Source organism: Leptosomus discolor, chromosome 4 (genome assembly GCF_034619465.1).
Source record: "Leptosomus discolor isolate bLepDis1 chromosome 4, bLepDis1.hap2, whole genome shotgun sequence".
NCBI lineage: Eukaryota > Metazoa > Chordata > Aves > Leptosomiformes > Leptosomidae > Leptosomus > Leptosomus discolor.
Window position 1 is genome coordinate 56,606,489 of NC_141394.1, and position 25,238 is coordinate 56,631,726.

The 25,238-nt window shown below is 36.2% G+C and overlaps 1 protein-coding gene across 1 annotated transcript in view; it reads right to left on the bottom strand.

The window, feature by feature from the left end:
- Positions 1-5,066: 5,066 nt before the first annotated feature.
- Positions 5,067-25,238, bottom strand: part of SLC30A9 (solute carrier family 30 member 9) — a 39,847-nt gene continuing 19,675 nt past the window's right edge. The window contains exons 9-18 of the mRNA XM_086463732.1: positions 24,202-24,304; positions 21,579-21,634; positions 20,062-20,197; positions 19,594-19,633; positions 19,087-19,158; positions 18,553-18,660; positions 17,095-17,260; positions 12,814-12,943; positions 10,347-10,460; positions 5,067-8,024 (exon numbers count right to left, since the gene is read on the bottom strand). Coding sequence (XP_086319858.1) covers positions 7,980-8,024; positions 10,347-10,460; positions 12,814-12,943; positions 17,095-17,260; positions 18,553-18,660; positions 19,087-19,158; positions 19,594-19,633; positions 20,062-20,197; positions 21,579-21,634; positions 24,202-24,304 — 970 coding nt within the window. The 3' untranslated portion in view covers positions 5,067-7,979. The remainder of the gene's footprint in view (positions 8,025-10,346; positions 10,461-12,813; positions 12,944-17,094; positions 17,261-18,552; positions 18,661-19,086; positions 19,159-19,593; positions 19,634-20,061; positions 20,198-21,578; positions 21,635-24,201; positions 24,305-25,238) is intronic.

Here is a 25,238-nt window from a genome sequence, read left to right on the forward strand (position 1 = left end):
GTCACAAGCACGAAAAAAGTCGCACCTGCAGGGAGGAGCGAACTGGACAGGTGACCCAAACCTGACCAACAGAGTGTTCCATCTCATAGACGTCGTATTCAACATAAAGCTGAGGGATCATGAGGGTCTCTCTCTCTTCTTTGATGGCCGACATCTGAGGAGGACTCTGTCTGTTCTTCTGTCATCGATCCCGGTCCGTGCATCCCTGAATCCAGCACCTGAGTCCAGCTCCTGCATCCAGTCCCTGTCTGCTGCCGAGTCCAGCCTGGGACTGCCCCAGTGCCAGCCCTGCAGCGTGGCGGTGACGTGTCGTCATCAGGGTCGGGGGAGTTGGGTTCGATATTGGTGTTGTATTCATTTTGTATACATTTGTACATACTGTATATATTTCATTATTTCCTTATTCTTATCTTTTATCGGTTTGTTCTATTAAAGCTGGTTTAGTTTTCTTTTCCAAACTGTAAAGTCTCTCTCCCTTGCCCTTCTGGAAGGGGAGAAGGGTTAATAGAGAGCGTCTGTCATTCGTAGATGGCCGGCTCACCCTCAACCCATGACAGTGCTATTTGGTTCACTCAAAAAAAACAAAGCAAAACTAAAACCAAACACAACAACAAAGAAAACCCCACACGACAACTGTTGGCAATGGTATCACCACCCAAAAATAATGTTGCTGACTGTAGATGAGTTTGTGACACACAGCGTTTTGCAGCTGACCACCACACATTACTGTCCAGTGTTCCTGTGAGACAATCCCTTGAGAAAGGGAGTCTCTTAACTCTGAAACATCTTTAGCAATCAAGACATATGCTGCATACCCATAATCTTTCCTGATATATGTGGCTTGACCTTTCCGATATCTGATACCATAATGACAAGAACTCCACAGTTTTTCAAATTTCTCCACTTTATCGCCCTGGCTTCTTGCATTTTTGTCTCTTCTTTCCAACCATATACAGACTTTTTTAGCCCAATTAGAAGTAGTTCTTTCCATAACTTGATAAATTGCCAGTTTTCACCAGTATTAGTGATAAAAAGTGGCACTTTAATGAACAAGGCAGTATGTTAAATCCTTTCTAAGCTGACTAATTTCAAGTGAATGATACCTAGCTTTTTCTTAAGAGGTTTGGACAGCTTTGCTGGGGTTGTTAAACTACAGTTATTATGTAAGCCTGATACACAAACCCAGCCTCTTCAAGAAATTCTCCATACCGATGACTACACACAGACACGCAATGCATCTGTCTTACCACCTTTCTTCACATCATCCTTAGATCTGGACCAGGACCGGTAGTCGAAACTGGAGACAGTGCCAGTGCGGAGCCTCTGGGCTAGGCAGAAAGAGGTTACTCTGTACTGGGGAAGGAACTGCACTCTGTGGGCTGGGAGTGAACGGGATGAAAGGCACAGTCCCCAGTGCAGTAGGGAGCATCAATAAATACAGCTTGGCTATCCTAGGCAGGCTGCTCACGTACCGAGTGCGTGCTGTTTAACAGAGTGGGTACTGTCAACATCACAAAGGCAAATTGAGTAACTAGTACAAACAGATGGATATAACCTTTGTTTTGCATCCATAAAATACTGTTACATGCATTTTGAATTGAGAAATGTACCAAACCATCAACTGCCTAAAGCCAGTGTTATTGCTTACTTTTAAAATTTATATAAAATTGCTTGAATTAACAGAACACAACCTTTACCGGCTATGTAACATTTTACTGATTAAAACTTCTAGGCATTTTACAGGATGTACCGAATTCAACTGTATTTACAAAAGAACGAACATAGGCAGAGAAATATTTAAAGGCCTACACGTCACAAATCAAAATTACTTCCCCATACTAATACGAAGTAACCAAGACAGAGAAGGAAAAAGCCAATACACCAAAAAAAGCATGAAGCAGGGGGAATACATTTGATTAAAAGGCTGCATGGAAAAACATGTTTCAACTTTGAGGTCACCCTTTCAAAGTCCTCATCATTGACTTTCAAATTTAATACACTTTTGGCAATAGCCAAAATGCTTTCCAAATGCTTCAAGCATTTTTCAAACACTACTTCTCACATAGTTCTTCAGCATCTTTAATTTGAAGAGAAATTTACAACAAATGCTCTATATTACATCATTTATAAAACATTGCATATTTTTTTTCTCCTTCTGTCTTCAGATTTGAAGCAGCTGATCACAACCTCAAAAGTTTTAAATACAGTCTAAATTTAGGTTACAAAAAATCAAACATATCCTACAGTGTGGAGCTGTATTCCACTATTTTAACAGACACCTCCTCCCAATAACAGCACAATGAACACTGGCAATACAAAAATTTGACCAGGCTTACTGTGAGTGTAACGCTTTTAAAAAGCTAGCAAGACCTTTTATTTTAATTGGTGGCTTTAATTTATACAGAAAAAAGTAATTGTCCTCAAGAGCCTCAAGTAATATAGGATAGAACGACAATTTCCTGCCTATTTACTATAATCTATTCTAGTATCTGCCTGTGATATTTAAAGCGTACATCCTTTTCACATTATGTTTTGAATGTTTTCTTCAGAGTGTGATGATTTAACCAGAAATCTTTGTTAGCCACAGACATTTAAGCAACTTGAAAAAAATACGGACTAACATAGTCACCAATGGTTACAGTCCACTGCAAGAATTCTGTAGACCTTAGAACACCACACCTCTTTTTTTTTCCCCCCGTAACATCTTCAGTATGGTCCTTCACTCATTTTCTGCCTGGAAGAATCATTTCAATTTCTCTTTAACTCACTCTGTCTCCCATTTCCACAATTAAAATTACTCACTCTGTGCTTACCAAATACATACCTCACCAACAAAGCTCCAGACTAAGATTATGCCACCACCCTTAGCAATACGACTAAGTTTTCAGAGGACAAAACGGTTTATACCTGCAAGACTGAATACCATATTAGGAAAGCGTTAAATGGAGGCACTGGTTTTCATTACAGGAGAAAAAAAGGTAAGTCTTTGCTGGGGGTTGGAGGGAGGAATCACCCAACTATCTGAATATTGCTAAAAGAAAGAGACATACCACATAGTTTTAAGCATTCTAATAAAATATAATTTCTCACTGTTCTCCTCTCCAATCATAATCTCTTATTTCTCGCCATATTTTTTAGATTGTGGTCATGTCTTCCTTTTCCCAACCGCTCAACACCTTAGTTTTTTCCTTCCTTGTATTCTTTTCTTTTTACCACACACTTTGTTATAGTTTCTTTTCTTTTGCTTCAGCAAAGCCTGATTGACTGCAGTTTCTATAGTCCACACAACCACTTAGAGCTCCTGGCACATTCTATTTTCCTCAAAGGACGTGCATTTCAAAAATCTGACTATTGTGCTTTAAAGCCTGGATTCCTATTTCTTTTTATATGTAATAAAGATATAGTCCGTCCACTTTTGATCTTAATTATTTGTGTCTCACTAACAAGAAAGGAAGAATTACTTAAGCTTCACAACCTTGCTACCAAAAAAAAAAATCTTTTTGGTACAATTTGGCTTCTCATTTACATTAAGCAAGTAAACTGCAAAGAGATGTTAATTGTACTCTCTATTCAGAGCTAAAAATAATAGAAGCAGAACAATACTTAAGCTAGAAGGAAAAAAAGCACATTGTCTTTTTATATTCACTTCTGCAATGCAAGCCTTCAGGCAAGCACAGAAGTTCAGTTTTTTTACAGGAGTCAGTATTAATCAATTGTTGTATTCTACCAAGCCAAAATGTCTTAAGAATGTATGACCACAAAATGAAATACTTTCAAATCTTGAACAATATGCTTCTGTGGATTCTTTTGTAAGAAACACATCTAAATCAACTTCAGAAAAAGCATTACTTAACTGAGAATTTTCAAAAATTCCCACACTTTCAACGCACAAAAGCCTAAAAGCTTTTTGCAGGAAGCCTGTATTTGAGGCACTTCCATAATGTCTAATTCTTGCCTTGTTGCGGAAAAAAGGTAAGTCAGCTAAAATGATAATAAAGAAGGAGAACACGGAATTGCAATCAGTGTATTACCTAGACAAAACGTACCTAAAGCTCTTCCCCATGCTCCTCCTTATGAAAGAGGGGCCAGTAAAAATCTCTCAGTAAAAACTGAGTCTCTGGATATAGCTGAAAAAACTGCACTGCCAGAATCACAAAACTCTGGTAGTTTTGGCTATAGCTTTCAAAACAGCAATCACTTTTGTCAGCTCTCAATGAACAAGGAGTACAGTGCAAAATCCAGAGACCAAGAGTAGCATCTAGCCCTGCTATTAAAAACGTAACATGCTCGTAATGGCTTCCTCTCCTAAAAGTAATAGTTATTAAAAGACCCAGTAAAATCTGTGTGGGAATTCAAGGAAGGGGAAAAGCTAAGGCTAAAAAACCTTCAGCTTCAGCATGAGTCACAGAGGACAAAGGATGCAACTTGTCCTTAAAAAACAGGTTCTCCTGTTCCCTAAGTCCCTCCTACTTCTGGACCAGAACAGCAGCAAACAGTCTCTGTAACACAGCAGTCCGCTACAGTATTTCCTACTACAATATCCTTAATAAATGCTTTAGAAAGTGGAGGGGTAGAGGTGGACCACATAAAATACTGAATTCCACAGTGTAGAAAGGAGACAATTTAGACTTGAAATGGATTCATGGGGGAATGATAATCACTTCATAATTTTATCTTTTACAGAAAAACAAATTCTACAGGAAAACACATGTTATTAGTGTCCAGGCAACCTTGACATTAAGATGACTCAGTATATTGGAACACTAAGACAGTATTTTCAAACACTGCAAGTTTTACAGAATTATGAGACATTGTGCAACATTTAAGCCGTCTTCCACAAAGCAGGGGGTAGTACTTTGAATACAATTTGAAAAAATAGAACAAGCAAGGCCAGTCTACAAAAATAAATTCTTTTAAAAGACAACACCTTCATTGAAAAAATGCTAGAATATAACTTTATTGTTAGCTAAATCTTTACTCCTTTTCCTTAAAATCCTTTTCCTTAAAAATCAGTCTAAAAGAAACATTATGTAATTGCATTTGTGATAAAAAAAAGTCTACTCATCCACACTTCATGTTTTCTTTAATTCTGAGGACTCTATCATGTAAATGTATTAGCTAAACATTTTCCCCAAAAACACTAAACCAAAAGTAAACTAAGTACTGGACCCACATCACCTCAAGTTTTAGACCATAAAGACAGTTAAGAAAAAAAGCAGTAAAAATGTCAAAACTGTTAAAAACAATCTGCAAATTATAATATAAATTAAAATGTAACATCTTGGAATTTTCCTTTCCAACTCAACAGGCTCAGTGAATCATTATTTTCATCCAACTGCAAGACACGTAAACTCACAAGGTACTGCCCAAAAGGGTCTGCCTGCATTTTTCTGGTACATCACCATCCAGGTAATTTAAAAATGGAACTGAGTCCTCAAACAATGCAACTGTTATGTACCCAAAAACATTCAAGTTCTGGCTTCTTAAATTTAACATACTGTGATGCTATAATCAATAACGTAACTGGGAGACAAGGATCTGAATTTTATCTTGGAATATAAACAAAGGGTGTGAGGATGGGTATGCTTCTGACTCGGACAAGGAAATTAAGATCAGAATTCATACGAATTACATCCCTGGTGAATAACAAAATATTTTTATAGGCTTTTGGAGCAGATGCCCTCTAAGAACATAAACTCATGCCCCCTCTTAAACAAGATACAGGAACGCTTCGGTATTGAGATAACATTGACTAGCCTCTCAGTGACATTTCTGCCCTACAAAGTGCATGCTAACACTACTCATTCACCAGCATACATCACATTGGCTGTCCTCACCAACCTCCCTAGTAAGAACAGTTTCCCAGTTTTACTTCTCTTCAGGTCTTTAAGATTTCTGGAATAATGGTTTATTAAAGTGTTTATTCAAATTCAAAATCCATATAAATATCCTAGGAAGAAGGAAAGAGGTTATATGTTATCAAATTCCAGTGCTCTTCATGAATAAGACTACTATCAGCAGAGTGCATACTGAGATGAGAGGAGATGAAGTTGACATGGAAGGGTGAGGAGAAAGGTAAATGATTTATGATGTGCTAAAATATGCCTTATTTACTTCATACAGTACACTTCCAAATTACCTTTAAACTGCATTTCAAATAATCAGGCTTAAATATACTACCTAGTTCTACAACAGGAGAAAACCAGACACAGGAAGCCTTCTTTTGGATTAGCCATAATAAATTAATATGCTACAAAGAAGCCACCGGTGAACAGGGATTATGGACAATGGTACGAAAGAGATCCCTTCACCCACAATTACTGTGTGTGAAGTGCCATCTGTAACTAAACTCTGGAATGTTTGTCTACTTAAAATGACCAGCATGCGAAGTGCTTTGCAGTTGCCAAAAGGCTTGCTATTTTAAATTCTCATAACTCACTGGTAAGTGACACTTAGTACGAAAAAAAAACATTCTAAAAAGCTTTTAGTCAAATCTGGACATATGGTCTTCAGAATTATTATTTGACGCAATGATTATAATTTAATCTTAAATTTATTTTTGAAGATTTGTGTTTCATATCAACATTTCTTCTTTCAGCAAGTCAGTCATTACTCAGCAACTGAGTCACTAGGAGGGTCTTATTATCACCTCTCATCCACGAGCAATTCTCATTTTACTGAAATATGTTAAAGTGCATAAAGGATTTTCCTCAGAGTTATTTATATGCAGTTATTTCACTTGTATTTCAACTTGCATGATCAGTACTCATGGCCTTATTAATAAAGACTGGGTCTCAAAGAATCTGGTACCACTTCGGTGCTTATCGCAGAAAGCCTTGAGGCTGATTATATACAGTGCTAGCATTGCACATTTCAAAGTTATAAACTCTAAGCACTTAGCTCAGGATTGTTGAGGACCACTGACAAAATTTCTTTCCCAAACAAACAAGGTCAATTCTTAAAAAATGCAAAATAAGTGGTTTAGAATTCAGGTAACAGATAATGTCTGGAAGTAAATAAATACAATGTATTAATTTCTTTAATTATAAATAGTTCTAATACATTTTTTACTATCGTAACTTCCAACTACATTCTCTTATACCTTCTAGCAAAGACCATATCTGGCAATACAGTCTATTAAAGTATAAAAAGCAAAAAATGCCAGGTAACTTTTAATAAGCACTACCATAAATATCTCCCAGATTACATCTGAAGATACTTACAAATAAGAGAACAAGTATCAAAGTAGGGAAAAAAGAACAAAATTTAAACAGAGGAAGTTCACTGAAATCTCTACACAGAAATTTCTTCACAGTAATTTAAGATACTCTGGCTAACCACATACAGCTGACTCCACTGAAGAGAAAAACCTTATTTTTCTGAAGCGCAGTTGGTAATCACAACGGTGGCAAAAAGGTTTCCAGGCCATGGTACTTGAGAGAAGGCCAGTGCCTGTTTGAAAGAATTTATCTCATAGAAAAGAAAAACTGTGAAACAATCACACAGTTGAAATATTACAATTAGTTTAAGGTTGGCAGGTTCCACTGGAACAAACTCTTCCTAGCTAATCTTAATATCTCCCAAGAACCTTTAATGATATCTTGAAAGAAACTAAAGAAGTGCAAACTGACTGCAAAGGGACACAAATGGAAAAACTAAGTGTGTTGTATATTTTCAGGCAGCTATATTTGCCTAACTTAACCTCAAGTCTTAAGTTCTGAATTGCAGTAAATACACTCTGACAGACTCTCCTGCGGAATTTAAGTCAAGTAGCCTTTTAAAATTGATTCTGCCGTGGAAATTTTTGTTTGTAAGTCTAGCGGTCTTCCAGAAACAGAAGCAGTGCTAACAGTCCAGGAAGCCTACAGCAAAAGTAAGCAAGGTATGGTGCTGAGGTCACTGCAGTTTCAGAAGCTTTTCAGCCCTTTACACGAACTCTTCCCAAAACGGTAGCAACTTGAAGATTTCTTCCGCCAAGTTTATAGTATCTCCAAATCCACATGACGAACATCAGGATTTCGTTGCTGAAATAAAATTAAAAAAGAAACAAAACTCAAATATTGTTATTGAAAATACTCAAATGCATTTTTGCACATGGGTACAAATAATGTATTTATATTGGAAGGCCTGTGCTCCATTCAGCAAGACCTGGGCATAGAGGAACCTGGTGAGATTCAACAAGGGCAAGTTGTAGGGTCCTGCACTTGGGGAAGAATAACCCGAGGCACAGACTTGGGGCTGATCTGCTGGAGAGCACCTCTGCAGAGAAGGACCTGGGAGTCCTGGTGGACAGCAAGTTGACCATGAGCCAGCTATGTGCCCTTGTGGCCAAGAAGGCCAATGGTATCCTGGGGTGCATTAAGAAGAGTGTGGCCAGCAGGTCAAAGGAGGTTATCCTCCTCTGCCCTGCTGAGGCCACATCTGGAGTAGTGTCCAGTTCTGGGCTCTGCAGTTCAAGAGAGACAAGGAACTACCGGAGAGAGTCCAGCAGAGGGCTACTAAGATGATGAGGGGACTGGAGCATCTCTCCTGTGAGGAAAGGCTGAGAGACCTGGGGCTCTTTAGCCTGGAGAAGAGTAGACTGAGAGGGGACCTTATCAACACTTATCAATATCTAAAGGGTGGGTGTCAAGAGGATGGGGCCAGGCTCTTTTCAGTGGCGCCCAGTGACAGGACAAGGGGCAACGAGCACAAACTGGAGCACAGGAAGTTCCACCTGAACATGAGGAAAAGTTTTTTTACATTGAGGGTGACAGAGCACTGGAACAGGCTGCCCAGGGAGGTTGTGAAGTCTCTTTCTCTGGAGATACTCAAAACCCGCCTGAATGCCATCCTGTGTGATCACTGGGTGATCTCCAGGGGTCCCTTCTAACCCCTGCCATTCTGTGATTCTGTGAGTTCTGGTACGATGCTGGCAGCTGGATAACAAATCCCCTTTTTCTGGTAACATAGGGACTATTTTAACATGGGGACTTTTTTAACTTGAGGAATAGCGTCAACAAACACTGCCCATACTATAAGCAATTTTTGGAAGGCTAAGTCATCTTTTTATTTGACAAATACTTTTCAACATCACAGATAAACTAGTTCTTATGCTTTATAAAGTATGCAGCAGCTCTCTTGATTTTAAAAAGGCAGTTAGTTTTTATATAAAACTGTTCAAACAAACATATATAGCACTCATTTTAAGAAATTTTTAACAGATACTTTCCTGAATAATGGTTAAGATTGCTGAAGTAATTTTTTCTATGCCACTGAAGTTATTTATAAAAATTCAAAATACTGTTTCTATTAAGAAATATGCATTTTCTGATATTGTAGAAATATGCTTTTGTCATTATGTGGACTGTATAATCCATGACAGGTTTACTGAAAGTCACCAACTTCAAAGTCATCCAGCATGTGATTTTGACTAGTGTATTTAGTAAAGCGTATTCAACAGCAACATAAGCACTGAAATCCCTGCCTATACCAAAAATCAGTATTCATGTTTATAAAATGATTAGTCATGATCCTACCCCTCAAAAACCATGAAGAACTGGATCTGCTGGTGCAATTAAACTCAAAAATAATATTTTGATTTTTAAACAGCACCACTCTAGGGACAGAAACTAAAACTAGAATATTTATCAAATATAATAAGCAAGGACAGACATGCTCTTGAGCAGTGTCTCATGACTGGAAAAGGCAGTCATTACAGGATTGTATTTGTCTGGCAGTCAGTATAATTCTGTATTCATGCCAGAAAAAGTAAGAGATTATCAGCCACAATGTAATTTTAAAATTTAAAATGGAAACAATCCTTTCTTGCACCAACCAAAGGCTATTTAAATTGTAGAATGAAAAAAAAAAAAAGTAGTGATAAGAATGTTATGACAGGCTTATAAAAGAAGTAAACACTGTAGTGCTTCAACAAGAGAAAAAAATGTTGAGTAAAGCCCTCATCACACACTGATATATCTGATACAATACTAAGTATCATATTTAAAAAAAAAAGAACCAAAATTAGTTTCTTTACAATCAAAACAAAATTCAACAGCCTACAAATAACCCGACATTCTGAGAATACAGTAACAAAGACATAATCAGGTCTCACTTCATGAAAATACTGTTCTACAGTCATATAAAACTGAATAAAATATGTAACAAACGGATCAACAGCAAAGTAAGGGTTTGTTGCTGGTCAGAACTTAGTTAATGATACTACAGCAAGAAAATTTGCATTAGGATTATCAATCTCTTCCCCTCTCCCATGTTTACAAACAAAATCCCAAAAAGTAGATGCAGTGATATTGTTTACGATACATCACAGAATAAGCACTCCCTAATAAGCTGCTAAATTTTACCTTTAGGTCCTTCTCAAGTCTGTCTACTTCAGCTCCCAGTGTATCAACGATATTCTCGCCATGCTTAAGCATGAAGGCTTCTAATTCTTCAAGTGTTTTCACTTGTTGAATTTCCTAGGAAGAAATCAAATTTAAGAGGTTGAGAAAGGAATAACACTACAGAGGGTCCTGACATATTTCAAGTGGGGGAAAAAAAACCACACCAAAAAACCCAAACACTTTTCAGCTTTCGCCATTTCTTTTCAAAACATCATCTGTTCTTATGTCTCAGAGACACAGAAGAGTAGCAACTATTCAGTGAAAAGAGCTGGCTTACCATTACATCTGCACTTGATATAAAACCTTCTCCTAGCCTTAACGGATTACCTCCTTTATTTTCCAAACAATTTAAAGAGAATTTTAGTCATTTTCTAGAAGGTTCTGGGGTATCCCTTGCTCACAGCAAGGCAGAGCAGGGTACGTCTGTGTATTCTTTTCTCGCTTTCATACATTCTTACTATTCCATTACACTACTCTGAAAATCCACAAGGATTAGTATGAATGCTGCTGTGAACAACACCTCCTCCATAATATCAAAAAACCTGAAGATAGTTGATAGGAACTCAGACTAGGAGACCCACAGCATATGAGACTGAAGGAATGAGGTTAAGGAAGACAGGATTGTCATGAGCTTTCCTTAGAGGTCTCACACCAGGTTGGCCCGAAACCTTTTTCCCTGTAGTATCTCAGCCACAGTTCAGGCAATACAGCTGCAGTATGTTTAGGACAAATAGAGTAATTATTAAATAGTCAATTCTTCTTGTGTATACAACTACAACACAACACCAGTTTCTCGCCCCCCCCTTACTCTAAAACTGAAGAGGAATAACGTAATTGAGTGAGCTTAAAAGATACCCCAATGACATTAACCTATGACTACGATCACGACAAGTCTTGACATGAAAAAGAAACTAGATTAATCTGGGTGACAGCATTTCAACACATATTTCACAGCTTCAGAAAGAGTAATGTTGATAGCAATGCTAGTTGAATGAGCTAGTTATTTGAAAAACTATACATCAAAAGGCAAGCACCATGTCTGCCCTTAACCTCAGGTGGCTGAGTCCTGCTGAAGGCAGCTATCCTTCAATAACGGTTTTATAGCTGACAGGAGGTTACTACATGTAACTACAATGACCTGTGTAAGAAACAGTTGCCAACCTAGAAACAATCAGGAAGAACCTTCCCAGCAATACTAGTTGGAAGAACCAGCGAAGGTTATACGCAGTCACCAAAGGGAACAGTGGGTAAAGAACAAAATCTAAAAAAGCCTTTGAAAAGCAAAGTAGCATGCTAAACAGCTGCAACAGCAAAGCAACTGAGATCTGGCAATTTTAAACAAAGCAAACTCGCAGTGCCTCAGCTGTCCAAAGCTGATAGCACTCTTCCCCTCAAAAATGTATTAAATTGATATCCAGTAGCTGAACAGATCACCTACTGCCCTATATATATATATATATATATATATATATATATCATACATATACATTCTTATTTTGACATTAAATGGCAGTACTTTTTAAAGTGCTTTTTAAATTACTGCTTAAGAAATTGCAGTAATTTAAATGTAAACTCAGGTAACTTCTAAGTTGTGTTTAACAGACAGACATAAAATGCAGACATCTGACATCTACTTTTCATTTTGAAAGGGTAGCAAAGAAAGAAATCTTGTAGGTACACAAGCAAATATATATAAGCAGACTACTGGTGAAAATGGGTAAGCAACCGAAAATATTTTGCTCACTTAAAACTCTCCTTGTAATTTAGATAAATTATTCCTCACTTCATAGCTTTGCCACGTAGAATCCAACTGAAAGCGGGTTTGCATTTTTATATTGAAGAGAGTGATTAAGAAAAGCTACACTGAACAACACTAAAATCAGACACCCTTCCCTGAGGATGGTTAAGTGTTACATGCTGTCAAAATGCTAAGTCATGTGATGCAAGCAATCCATATTCAAGCCTAGTCTGAATACAGTATTCAGTATATGAATAGTTTACAGGATCTGTAAACTGTAATGCTGCCTTTTCAGCACTCAAAGCAAACAGCTCTGCAAAACAGGTGCTTATTCTCAGGTGACAGAATTCCAGTTTTAACTGGAGATATCGTAATTCAATAAAAATTTATTGGAAGAATCATGCCCTCATCAAAATTATTTTGGATAAATCCATATCTTCTAACAAAAACTCTGCCCTCCTTCTACCCAGGCCCTACTCAGCCCAGAAGTGGCCCTATTTCAACAGCACATAATACGATTCTGTGTACGGACATTTAACATGCTAAGACAAAGTAAAAATGTCTGCAATCCTTCAAAATGAAGAAGTGGAATATATCTCACCTACTTGAAAATCTTGGGTTTAGACATACTTGAAATTGGAAAGTACACATCAAATACTGAAAGTTACAAAATCATGGTTTTAAACATACTTGTAGCAGCTGTTCAATGTCTTGTTTTTCCAGGTAAGAACGAGTAACAACCCGTCCATCAAAGTCTACTTCTGCCTTGAATCTCACTTTGCTCATTCCCATGTCTGTAGCTTTAACATCATGAATTGCTCTGAAATACATAATTTTTAAAGAAAATGTAGAACAACATAAACCAAACGACTAGCTAGTTTGACTTCTGTTGTTAACAATATCACCAGACTCAAACGATCCTGTATTTTTAAAAGGCCACAGGAAATGTTTATGGAATATTTCTTATAATACTGAGGGTGGAGGAGGGTTAAGCACATTAAAAAAGAAACAGAACATGAACTAAATATAGAGACACCAAAAAAATACATCTTAGTAAACATTTAAGCAGATTAAAAGAACTATCAGCTTACTGGTAGCAATAAAGAATTTCCAGCCCCAATCAAATTTACACAGCTATTCTGTGGGAAGCTACCAAATCAAAACAGTATTAACCGGAGTAACATAATTGGCATCAAACTACCTCCTCACACAAGAAGGTATTTAAGATAACAGATGTGGTTCAACGAGGGTTATTGAAGAGAATTTGAATCCATGTGATTCAAAATGTTGAAGATATATCAAGTGCCTATCACAATGAAGCAAGAAGATAACAAGAGTTATCTGAGAGTCTCATTAAGCAGTAACCTGATAAAATTCAGTGGAATGATGCATATTCTGCAAATGTGAAGAAAAACGTCTACCTTACTGCTTATAATCTGTCCAGGAAAGATAAGACAGTGACTTAGGAGGAGAAAAATCACTAATAATTCAAAAATACAAATGTGTATGCTAAAACTTAAGCTCCAAAGCTTGCTTACAGAAGCTTTTGGATGGCTAGTAGACACCATCAATTCAAATTAGGGAAAAGAGCAAGTTTCACATTAAAGAGAAATTTGTCAGAGGACGTCAAGTTATCGGTTTTGAGCCATCAGTTGTGATACTTTTTTTTTTTTCTCCCTCCAAACCAGAATGACAGATTTTCCAGCATGACAACAGCACAATTACTGAAAATCAAAGATGAAACTGTCACTAAGAGTAGTTTATGCCTAGGGATCTGTGATTACACTCCATAAGAACAGAATCAGGACAGTCTGTACCACATCCTACATTTTATTTCACAGTTCTGAAAGCCTAATCTCCTACACTTCAGTTAAGCTGAACACAAGAAAGATTTAGGCACCAAAGGTGTGAATAAGAGTTAAGAATGGAATGTTTCTATAGCAAAAAATAAAATAATTTTCCAGCTGAGAACAACTCTGACCCACTCTGGATCACAAATGAAATAAGGGCTATAAGTAGCAATTACCAAGCAAAATGAAAAGAAAGGGAAAACAAATAGCCATGAGCCTAAAAAAGAAATCATGAAGTCCAGCAAAGTGATAGAAGAAGCACAAAAAAAAGGCAACCAACATATTTAAAAGTTCAGCAAAACCAAAGGATAACCTGGAAACAAGCCTGCTGCTAGACGGAAATGGTAAAACTGTTACTGATGATACAGAATAGGCAGAAACGTGCAATAACCATTATTTTTTTGATCTAAAAAAGCAAAACAATATATTAGTACAACAAAGCATTTCCCTACTAGTATTGGATATTTAAAAGGAAAAAAAAAACTTTTAAATCAGCAGGGTCCATAATTTGCACTCAAGAGTAAAAAGAACTAAGAGTAACTGTGAATGCAAATTAATTTTTTCATCCTGCAATACTGATGAGAGTTTCAAAAAAAAAAAAAAAAAAAAGAGAATTACAACAAACACTGTGCCAAAATTTAAGAAAAGCAAATGAGGCAATCCATTTAACTAAAGACAACTACACCTGACAATCCAAGGAAAAGCAGTGAAAAAGGTGGGGGAAAAATTATATATTAAGAGTATTAATCCCAGTCATTAAGCTTTTAGGGCATGTAGATCTTGTCAAACAACTTTGTTAAAAAAAAAATAAATATCAAGATTTAGCTGAAAAAAAAGATCGACAACATAGAGATTATTTATTTTAGCAGTACAACAGTTAGCATTGTCTGATAAATCAAATATTTTATAATTAGTAGTGGAACATGATGTTCAGGCAACCTACTGCTGGAATAGTAAGTTAAGTGGTGGTGGTGCTGACAGGGGGGAATGGAAACCAGAGCCTCTGGATCCTTTGGTCAATTTGGATCTAAAATACATTCCAATGAATACTACGTGATTCCCTAATATATGCCCTTCATATTTGGCAGAACATATCTGAAAATAAAGATTGTAAACCCTCCCTGAAAGAATGAGTGAGGATGTTCTGGGAAGCAGCAACTGCAAAAAGGACTTCATTGAGAACTCAGCTGAAAACCTTGAAAGGTTGAAATAAAAAGAACAAGTATTAGTCACAGCATTAGAAGCAGACTAGTACTCAGGAGCTTTTTCTTTTACATTTGGTGTCAGCAGGAAAAATGCAGGAGTAGGACATACTACTACGTAACTCCATTTAAGAAAATGGAAAAGTTCGAATGTTCAGGAAAATGATGAAACTTAGAAGCCCAAAGCTATGTAAAAGTAGCCTTCTGAAGAAATATTTGATGCTAAAAGACTTCCTCATTTCACAGGAAAAAGTTGAAAAAAAAAAAAACCAAAAAAAACCCTAACTCATCAAAGGTTGGAATAAGAAAAAAAAAAATAGTGTAGGTAGCTTTTCCCCCAAATTATGCTTAGTTACAAGCAAGGGTAATGTACGTTTACATCTCAGAGAATTCTGGGATCAAGACCAAGTGTCTTATTAGAAGATGTAAGTTAACCAAGCTTAAGATATTAGGCTTGTTACAAGAATCTGGTCAAAGACAACATGTGGGCTAAAAGAAATCAAAGTGGGTAACGTAACGGATCTAAGAGATCACTCAAGTCAAATGGCATACAGAAGGTCCTGAAACAGTGTTATGAGAAGTACCTAAACATGTTTCAGCCTCTAACCTTAAAAGAAACATACAGTTTCTTACCAAGTCTTCACCTTTTTTATTCTTAGTGCTTTTTAAAAATTAAGTTACTACTTGGGTTTTTTTTTTTTAAAAAAAAGTCTACAGGAAGAAGGAGATGAACTGAGTCTGCTCTGTTCAGAAGTTATATCCATCTACAAAATGGAATACCCTACAAAATGGTGCTTGGGATAGGAGAAATTCTATGATTCCAGCCTGAGACAAGCAAAAGTCACCTGTACATTTTGGAAAAAAGAGCTACATAAGTCGCATAAAAATAACCATGTGACCTCACCTACTCTAACACAGCTCTGTTGAGACATGCTGCACCATTCAGACTAACCCAGGGCCACCACAAATACTTGAACAGAGTTTAGTTCCTGATACATGACAATTCTAACACAATTCTACTCCAAAATAGGCATCTTGTTTAGCTTCTGGAATGAAAGGCATGTCGTTCAGACCTGTTGCTTGCAACTGAAATGATGCAGCACCTAGTTTCTTTCAGGTATACTGGCGGTAACTAATGGGTTTGGGTTTTCCCCCCCCTAGAGCTCAGTAATGACTATGAATTAAAAAAGCACTGAAATATTCCAGCTTATTTACACAGAAATATATTCCTGAATAAATATGAAGAAGCAAACAAAACAGGTTTTGCTTCTAAATCTAGATTAATAGGGTTAAAGTTAAAATAGCTCCTTAAAAAGCATTTAAACAAATTTCAGAATTACAATGAGCTGTAAGTTTATTTCGCTACAAATTGCAGATTTCCAAAGAAAAAGAAATTACCATTGAGTTCATTCTGTAAGCTTCTAACATGCAGAATCTATTACATCATAATATTACTGCAGCACTTCACTGCCAACTGCTACAGAATTCCAGACACTAAATATTAACAGTAACAGAACTAAAGTGCTAATAAACTATAAAAGCAACATTACAGTATCACTTAACTGCTTGTATTTCATGCACTCGAAAATAGTTTTAAGTTTGTGATGCTTTCTCATTAAGTCATTGTCAATTCCTGTAATTAATGTTAGAACATATTTGCAACTTTATTTCATCTGTGGAACATCTGAGAGGTAGGAGTATTCACTTACTGAAATGTTTAGCACAGAAATAGAAGTTAGTAATAATTAAGATTCTAAAATCTCAATACTGAAGAATCCACCCTAAAAATAATCAATCACATCAGATTTCTCTAACTTAAAGTGCTTGAACTATTTTTTCTGAATGTTATTTTCTTGCACAGAATCACTGTTTTTGCGTTTTGTTGTTCTTAGTAGAGACTGTGCTGTAATGATTCTTACCTTACTACAGGATCACTTTCCAGTAACTCGGTGAGTCGCTGCAGTTGTTCAGGTTGAATGGATCGTCCCAGTAGGGCTTCCGTGTTAGTGTAGATTAGAAATGCTGACACAGTTCCTAACAAAGTTCCAACACCTAGAGACCCCACACTGTCATAATAAGGGTTTCCTAAACAAGACATGTCAAATGAGTTTCACAGAGCATTTCTAAAACATAGCAGATAATTCAGATTTCACACTGAAAAGATTACATAGTTTTAGGGTTTTTTTGGTTTTTCCTTTTTGGTGGGATTTTTGGGGTTTTGTTGTTGTTGTTGTTGTTTGGGTTTGTTTTGTTTTTAAATGCACTGGCAATCCTTTCTCACTGAGGAACAAGATGAGGCTGGAAGAAAACAAGCTATCTTAAGATAAAGTCTCAAGTTCCTCCTGTCACTCAGCCACTCCTGTCTCCTGCAGGACTAATAGACGAGTAAATTCTTGTCAGATATTTGGGTTTCTGTGTATAGGTTTACCTTTATTAATAAAAAATTATATACACCTAAACACAGGCAGTAGCACAAAAGTCTGTGTTCTTTTATTAGTAACTTGCAAGTATTAGCCATTTCTGGAATACAGTAAAATTTAATACATTTAAAACATGTATTCATTCATATTCAGATTTGTAGAAACAGTAAGGTATTTTTAAGTTTGTGAAAGAAACTAGAGATGGAATAAAAAAAAATTACTTCTATATAAAAAATGAAACTTGCAATTAACTCATTAGAAGCCACAAAGAAACAAAATTCTCATTTTTTTTTTAAAACCATTGAAAAGCCAAAGCAAATACTTAAAAAGCAACAAATGAATAATCTTCCCTCTTTAGAAAACTTAACTGTGCAAAGACAGACTTTGAATCAGTTGCCATATAGATCAACCTACCTGCGTGGGTTAGGTTTGCCACACTGTTCAGGAGCAGCTATTGCAATTTCAAGATAACACTAATACCACTACATATCAAAGGGAGGGAAAGAACTGCTTCCTTAAATCCTCCCCACATGCACATGGAGCTCCACACCACTGAATAAGGAAACTCAAATTATGTAACCCCACTATGGCACAAAGTGATTTACATGACTGACTATAATAAATATACCTTTAGTAAAAAATACCTTAGTTTGTATGACAAAATAGCTCAAAAGGAAGTTAGACCCATCTGCATGTACTCTTTCAAGCTTAATCCCAACAACAGATATACAAAAAAACCACCAAACTTTTTTTTTTAATTTTAAATATTTTCAACTCAAACTACTAGAAATCAGATCAGAGAACAGTATAAACCTCCAGATGCTTACACAGTACAAGTACCACAAAAAGAGTAGAGATGTATTTAAGTCAACCAATATAAACCAAATGCTCCGTGTTCGTATCATGCTCAGGAAGAAATTCACATCCTGCTTGCCTCAGTTTGAGGCAGAATTTTACCTGTTAAAGAAGTCAGACCCATACAGGTAGCAGCTACGGCCACACTCAGAACTGCTGCAGCATCCTCCAGTAACACCACATTTGTACTAGGATCACGACTCTGCACAACTGAGCATACAACAAAAAAAATTACATTGCTTTGGAAAGCATAGCTTTACTACATTATGCACAGTACTTAAACTACACCAAACCCAGCAATTTAAAAAAAAAAATTCCTAAGTATATAGGTGTAAACTGAATTTTTGATTAGGCACACACTTCTGAAGCATTCATAAATACACAGAACAAGGCCTGTGCCAATTATGGAAGCTTCTCCAAAATGTTTGAAAAATTTAAAGGCGCATTTACCCTGAAAAATGCAAGTAGTTCAGCAAGTGTCTAAGTAGCGTTACTTAAATCAACAGGTTTTCACCCAATTTGTAAAATGTATTTGTTACTAGAACAGAAAATAGATCTCATTGCTATCATTATGCTAATACTGGCAAACAGATTGTTTTAAATAATCACATACCTTATTGCTATACTGACACATACCATATTGATAAAACGACAGACCCTTGGCTCGAGCACTCCTGCGAATTTCATTTATAGCAACGAGAAGGGTAGCTGAAACAACACCAAAGCAGTTGCTGAAAATGGTTAGAGGCAAAAAAGACTTGTTTCCGTTTTGAAAAGAAGGAACTTTATATCATGGCACAGATCATCATGAAAGCTCTGATTATTGATACTTTGAATAATGACAAAGCATTAAGTTACCTTCTTTTCTACATGCACGTCTCCCATACAAATCGGAACAGCTATATTCACTGATCGTTTAGTACCAAAAAGGCATTCTACGTACACTTTCCAAATGGTGTGTTCTTCAACTTATTATATAGACAGGTAAAAGTTTTCACACTTTTTTTTTTGTTTACAACACAAGTATTTGCAGAGCTCAAAACTTTACCGTGTAAGCAAGGACCAATTACTACTGTAATTAGTCACATTGTACTCTTAGAGACTATGAATACTTAAACAGAAATAATTCTGGAAACTGCATACCTCCTTCAGATACCAACGACCCCGCTAAAATGCAGTACGCCTGCATGAAAAAAAAAACAAAGAGTCTCAATTATTTTGTTATACGCATATGTCTACAGATCTCTTCACCACAGACTATCCAAACACAGCATTCCAGCACCTCATCACCCACTGTGCCAGGTAGGTGTCCCTTAACAGAAGGCAACCAACAATATTTGAATTATGCAACGTATTGCAAAATAGGAGAGGAAGAAGGAAGACCTCTTGGGAGGGGTGAAGGGAAGATGTAGCGTTTTAAGAACATCTCACTTTGCTATAAGATCAGCTATAGCTTAACATGATTTTTTTCTTAAAACATATTCTCATTAAGGAGGGTTTGAGTTAATTGTGTTGGGATTCAAACTGACTCCGGAAGTGAATTTCAGACTGTGCGATTACTTTCTATCAAGTCACCAGTGTTAGATACGATATCAAATAAGATCAGCTTACCCAGAGAAGAGATTCTATAGGATGAGGGTGGAGTAAACCCATAATCCCATGATACCAAGAAAGTCCTGCGCCCATCATGAAAATGCCCACCCCGCTAATCAGGGAGGCAATATAGCGCATGTTTGTGAAACCATACCTAGATGGAAACAAAGAAAGTGACTTAGGAAAACAAAATTCTGTATCTCTGCAAACATACCCACAAGTTTTTTCCATTAATTTTTATGTGTCTTAAATTATCATCATAGGACTGGACATCTATTTAAGACAAAGCTGCAAAACTCAACCTAATCCAAGGAAGAAGCAGCCACCTGGAAAAGGATTATCAAGTATGGATATTTTTCTAATTCGTTTTTAAACAAGCTGTTTACACAGCTGTATTAGCTCTTCTGCAAAGACTAAGGATTTTACTACTGTAAAAAACAAAACAAAACACAAAACAAAAACCCCAAATGCTTATATCACTTTTACATTTTACTGAAATGCTACTTCTAAACGAAAACTCTAGCCTTACAGGCAGCTAGTCTACATATTTTATAATGCTAATTTAAAGGGAATAAAATTTGTGACATTGTTAAGTAGTTCAGCTAACTGCAGACTTTCAACACTTGCCATTATTAAGAGCAGTGGGAACAGCTAAAGCAATATTAAAAGTGTACCTTTATTCCTTGTTTTGGTATTAACTGCTACTACAAACAGTACATTTCTTTAGCAGCATTTAAAAACCAATAGTACAAAAGACTATATTGAGGACGAAGGGAAAAGTAGTAAGAGAGGGGAAGGAGACAAAATGAATACAGACAAATTTAGGATTAAAATATTTTCCAAATTACCTGATGCTTTTAATGAAGAGAAGCTTAAGTAATTCTGTAAATTAGACATATTTTGAACTAGTGCTTACAGGATGAATGACTTGTCCAAACACATGAAGTGTAAAGCAGGTCAACACCAAGAAAATATCATGGAGAGTATAGCTTCTAACCGTCATGAAGCTGTAAGAACTTAACAGTAATATCCCTATTACTCAGATAAAAATGAAGGGTAGTTTAAGTCAAACGCATCTCCTTATGATACAAATAGCTGCCTTGCAGAAAAGCACTTCGTTGAAAACAGGAAGAGGACAGTATTTTTTATTTTTAAAAAATTTTGTCATTCACATGAACAGTGTTTAAAAACAAGCAAATCTATCCATCGGAAGAGGCAGAAGAGCCCAGAATAACTTAAAAAGAAACAATGTCAACTAAAATAACACACATCAAGAAGTTTACCACAAAAAAAACAAAAACAAAAAAAACCCCCACAAAAATCAGGAAACGTAACATCCATCAAGCCACTGAAGCTACTACTCCTGCAGTTTGGAAGAAACCAGTTTTCTTATTTTATCTATTGTAAAATCAGAAGCAATGCATTTCAGAAATGATACAAAACAGCAGACTGAAAAGAACAAGGTGACACACAAACAAGAACTACCTTACTGCTATATATAATTACCAAAATCATTATTTACTCAAAAAGCTTACGGATGACTAGGGTCAGGCGTCCTTGCAGACTGACTGATGCCCAGAGCTAGCAACGCCTATTCAGGAAAAAAAGAAAAAAACTTTATTTAAAAAAAAAAAAAAAAAAAATTTAGAAACATTCTACATCAACTAAACTTGAAAGATAAAGGCAGATGAAATTTGCTGATCTGCATATATGCTTTGTTACTAATATTTATTACAGCTGGAATACAATCCTTAAAATCTGTCATCTAAATATACTGCCCCTCAAAAATTGTTAATTATACCTAAATATATAATATATAAGTAATTACATAGCCTCTCTGTGTGTGTATATATATATAAAAGAATGACTGTTAATTATAATTTTAGAATTGCAACCGAAAGTGAACATTACATGCCATCACAAATGTTGTTGCCCTGCTTCAATGTGAAGGAATGAAGTTGTTCAGGAAAAAAAGCTATTTAAATAAATACCTCTTCAAGAGAAATTATACAGAGACTATGGTGATGGCATACGACAATTAAAGTAATAATCTGAAACTGCAGCTTCCTTCAGGAGGAAACTTTATACTCTCCAAACTAAAGAAAAAAATACTTTTAAGGAAGAAATAAAAACCTCTTGCTAGCTAAATGGCCTATTTGGGATACATTTAATTAGGCATGTATTAAACTATTCATGCAGTAAGTTATAAATCTAGACCTCAGTTTTGCAAAGCACATGCTTTGGTTTAGGACTATGAATTACAGAAACATAATAACAAGTATTAAAATTCAGATACTTTAGTCTTTGCAGCAGCAAGTTGCTTTGAGGCAGCAAGGTTTCTCCCGTGTTTTTCCCAAAAGCACATACTTGAATGTTTGAGCAAAAACCCCTGCATTTCCAGCGGAACATTTAAATTTCACATTTAAAAAGAGAATAGCTCTTCCACATGTAAGTGGTAGATAATATCACTATCAAACGTGGTTCACCTATAAATTGACAGACTTGACCAAAAGAAAATCACTTTAAGTCTGCCTCCCAATATAAGCATTATCGGTTCAGTTAGTAGCATCCCTGTCTTCACTTTACAGCTGGAACAGTTGAAAGGTTGTATAAAAGAGAAAACATACTGGAAAAATAGTAAACAAAATGCGAGTCTTCAAGTCAGTCCTTCTGGACAGAGAAGCATAGGTACAACTGACACAAAAAAGTAGCCAAAATTATGTTAAAATGCTTTTAAACATACTAAGTCTGCTCTGTGGTTCCACACATTCCTCAAATTTGGAGGAATACAAGACCGTTGCATTTTACACAAGCCACAAGCTATCCAACGACTCCTCTTGCCTGAGCTGCATGAGGGTTTCAGCCACTCATCTTTTAAGTACTTTTTTTGTTTCCAAAGCCTTGCTATACCAAAACTGCAACAAGAAAGATTCTTTCTACACTGGAAGGAGGGGAAATGTCAAGGTCTCGTAATGTATGCCTCAAGCATACTAAAGAAAATTGTGGGAAAAACATTAATTCTGTCCCTGCACTTTAATATTGCATGCCTAGCTCTGTGTCTGCCACATCGCCTATGAAAGTAAACGTGCCAGGTATGCAGCTACTTGTGTTGTGAGAGGCTGCTAAGGCAGTCTAGGAATAGAAAAAGAAACAGAGATGCTCAAATTCTCATCATTATTATTCTAAACAATACCTAAGCCACAAAGTCACTGTTAGCTTATAAACCTTCCATTAAATTACTGGCATCAATATAAAAAAAATAAAAGAGCAGCTAGATAAACCTGTACAAACAACTAGTTGAAACCACTAGTTTTGGCAAGTAAATTTGCAACAGAGTAACAACAGCTTTGCACTCAGATTGGGGAACAGTAGAGCGAGCTCTGGGCTTAGCAGTGTTTCTAAAGTAACGTGACTTTCTGGCAAAACACGTCTTCATCTGCCTACAGTTTGATAAAAACCATATATAACAATAAAATTACTTTGTAAGTGAGGTTCACTTTTGTCTCTGGGAAGCTGAAAAATATACACGTATACTACACACACACAGAAGAGCACATCATCTTCCCACTGCATGCACACAGAGCTTGTCACACTCCGGGCAGGCTTTGTAATCTGAATGACAGAAACCAGAAATTATTTAATAATAAAGAAAAATACAAAAAGACCCTCTCCTAGATGAAACTGTTTATTTACAAAGCACCTTTAAGACTGTTTTGCCAGATATTATTCAAATGGTCATTAGATTAAGTACTAGCTTTTTTTTGCTCCTAGAATGTATTACTACTAATTCTAGGAAGCATATAAATCATACAAAACAGTACAAAAATTATCACAGGTATTGAACAGGAAGAGCACTATAAATATACAGCACAGCAGAATCTGAGAGTAATTTTTAATATGAGTTGTGGCTAACAAACTTGGCATTTCTAGGCTTCTCTACAATGTCAATGTTATCTACAAGCAAACTTTGTAAAGAAAATATTTTGCCATGGGCTCTAGTTGTCCTAAATAAAATACTGGTTTCATTTTTTCATTTCTCTGATGTTTCCTATTTAGAAAGCATAGGCAAACCATAATGTCTAAGTGTATAGTGTATAGTATATATATTAGTATAACTGTGTAAGTACTAACTTAAGCAGAATGGAAAAAAATACTCACCTGGTTACACGTGTCTGCTAAAGAATGTATGGCTTCTGAAAACATACTTGCAGAACCCGTGTAAACCCAAGCAAGTAGCTTAAAGAAAAAATTCAAGCCATTTCTGAAAACAAAGAAAAGAAATAAGATAAAGAACAACAGAATATTGGGTCTTCAATATTTCCAGCAAAACCACAAGTGCTGCATAATCATGCATTACCTGCCAGCAAGTGGTGAAACCAAGTATCAGTTTAATCATTAGAGACCTGTACAGGCAGATAAGCCATACGGGATTTTCTGCAGGGTTACTGTTAAAAAGCCCTTTCAGCTAAACTTGATATAAACTTACTTATCAAAAATAGTTAACTTCTAGCTCCTGGGTAAATTACACTTCTTGAAAACTACCATCACATCCACTACTCAGAAAAACTAATTGCCTACCAGTAAGAGGATACAAGCCTTAATGATTTTCTTTTCTCTTTCTTCAATCCTTTGCCTCCTACACATTCCCTCCTAATACTGGAGTGCAAGGTTCCCCACTTCAATCCCAGCTTGGGCAACTCCCAGTAGAATACAAACATAAGACAACAGACAGGAAGACAAGGCTGTCATTAGATTATGCTGTAAAAATGATCTATGCAACTTTTCCATTAAGATGTCCAGTGTGACTTGTCAAATCTTTTTTAAGGTTACAAGCTCACTGCAGTAAGCACTGTGTTATGTTGTACAGACAAAGGTAACTATCAGCACTAAAATCCGAGTCTACATTCTCACTTCAAACATTCGTTTTCAGAATCAGTAGGTTAATTGTTACAATCATATCGCAAAGAAAATCAGAACAGAGGATTACAACATTCTCCTCTATCGTTTTTTATATATTTGAGTTTAGCTTGCTGGCAATTTTTAGAAGTATCCAAATGAAATTAAGTGCTACAAGTAAGTATTAACAACATCTTGTAGTCGCGTTTTTGAACAACCACATGCTAAGAAATTACACTTAAGTTAGAGGAAGCACAAGTCCAGCCCCTTGCCATACACCAAATTATACAGTTGATTAA